General features: G+C 69.8%; 1 protein-coding gene across 1 annotated transcript in view; it reads left to right on the plus strand.

Moving 5' to 3' along the window:
• The window catches only part of Tnks1bp1 (tankyrase 1 binding protein 1), a 14,072-nt gene that overhangs the window by 12,528 nt on the left and 1,312 nt on the right, over nucleotides 1-232 (plus strand). The window contains 2 exon segments of the mRNA XM_033756439.1: nucleotides 1-136; nucleotides 209-231. The exon segment at nucleotides 1-136 is cut by the window's left edge and continues 225 nt beyond it. Of these exon segments, the coding sequence (XP_033612330.1) occupies nucleotides 1-136; nucleotides 209-231 (159 nt within the window).

Consider the following 232-nt stretch of genomic DNA (forward strand, 5'->3'; position numbering starts at 1 on the left):
AGCCAGCCGTGTGGAGCAGGTGGATGGCACCTGGGGTCTCTCAGGGCCTGGGCATGGGGAGCAAGACCCGGCCCTGATCCCTCAGCGGCCGCCCCCAGGGCCTCCTGGCCCCAGCCAGGACTTCTCCTTCATCCAGGTCCGTGTGGGAGCCGGGTGGGACGGGAGGCTGAAGGCAGGCAGGTGCGTCACGGTGTTCTGTGCCCACCAGGACACCGAGGTCCTCGACAGCGCC

The sequence above is a fragment of the Fukomys damarensis genome, unplaced genomic scaffold, assembly GCF_012274545.1.
Source record: "Fukomys damarensis isolate Sample0158 unplaced genomic scaffold, DMR_v1.0_HiC HiC_scaffold_27, whole genome shotgun sequence".
Classification (NCBI taxonomy): Eukaryota; Metazoa; Chordata; class Mammalia; order Rodentia; family Bathyergidae; genus Fukomys; species Fukomys damarensis.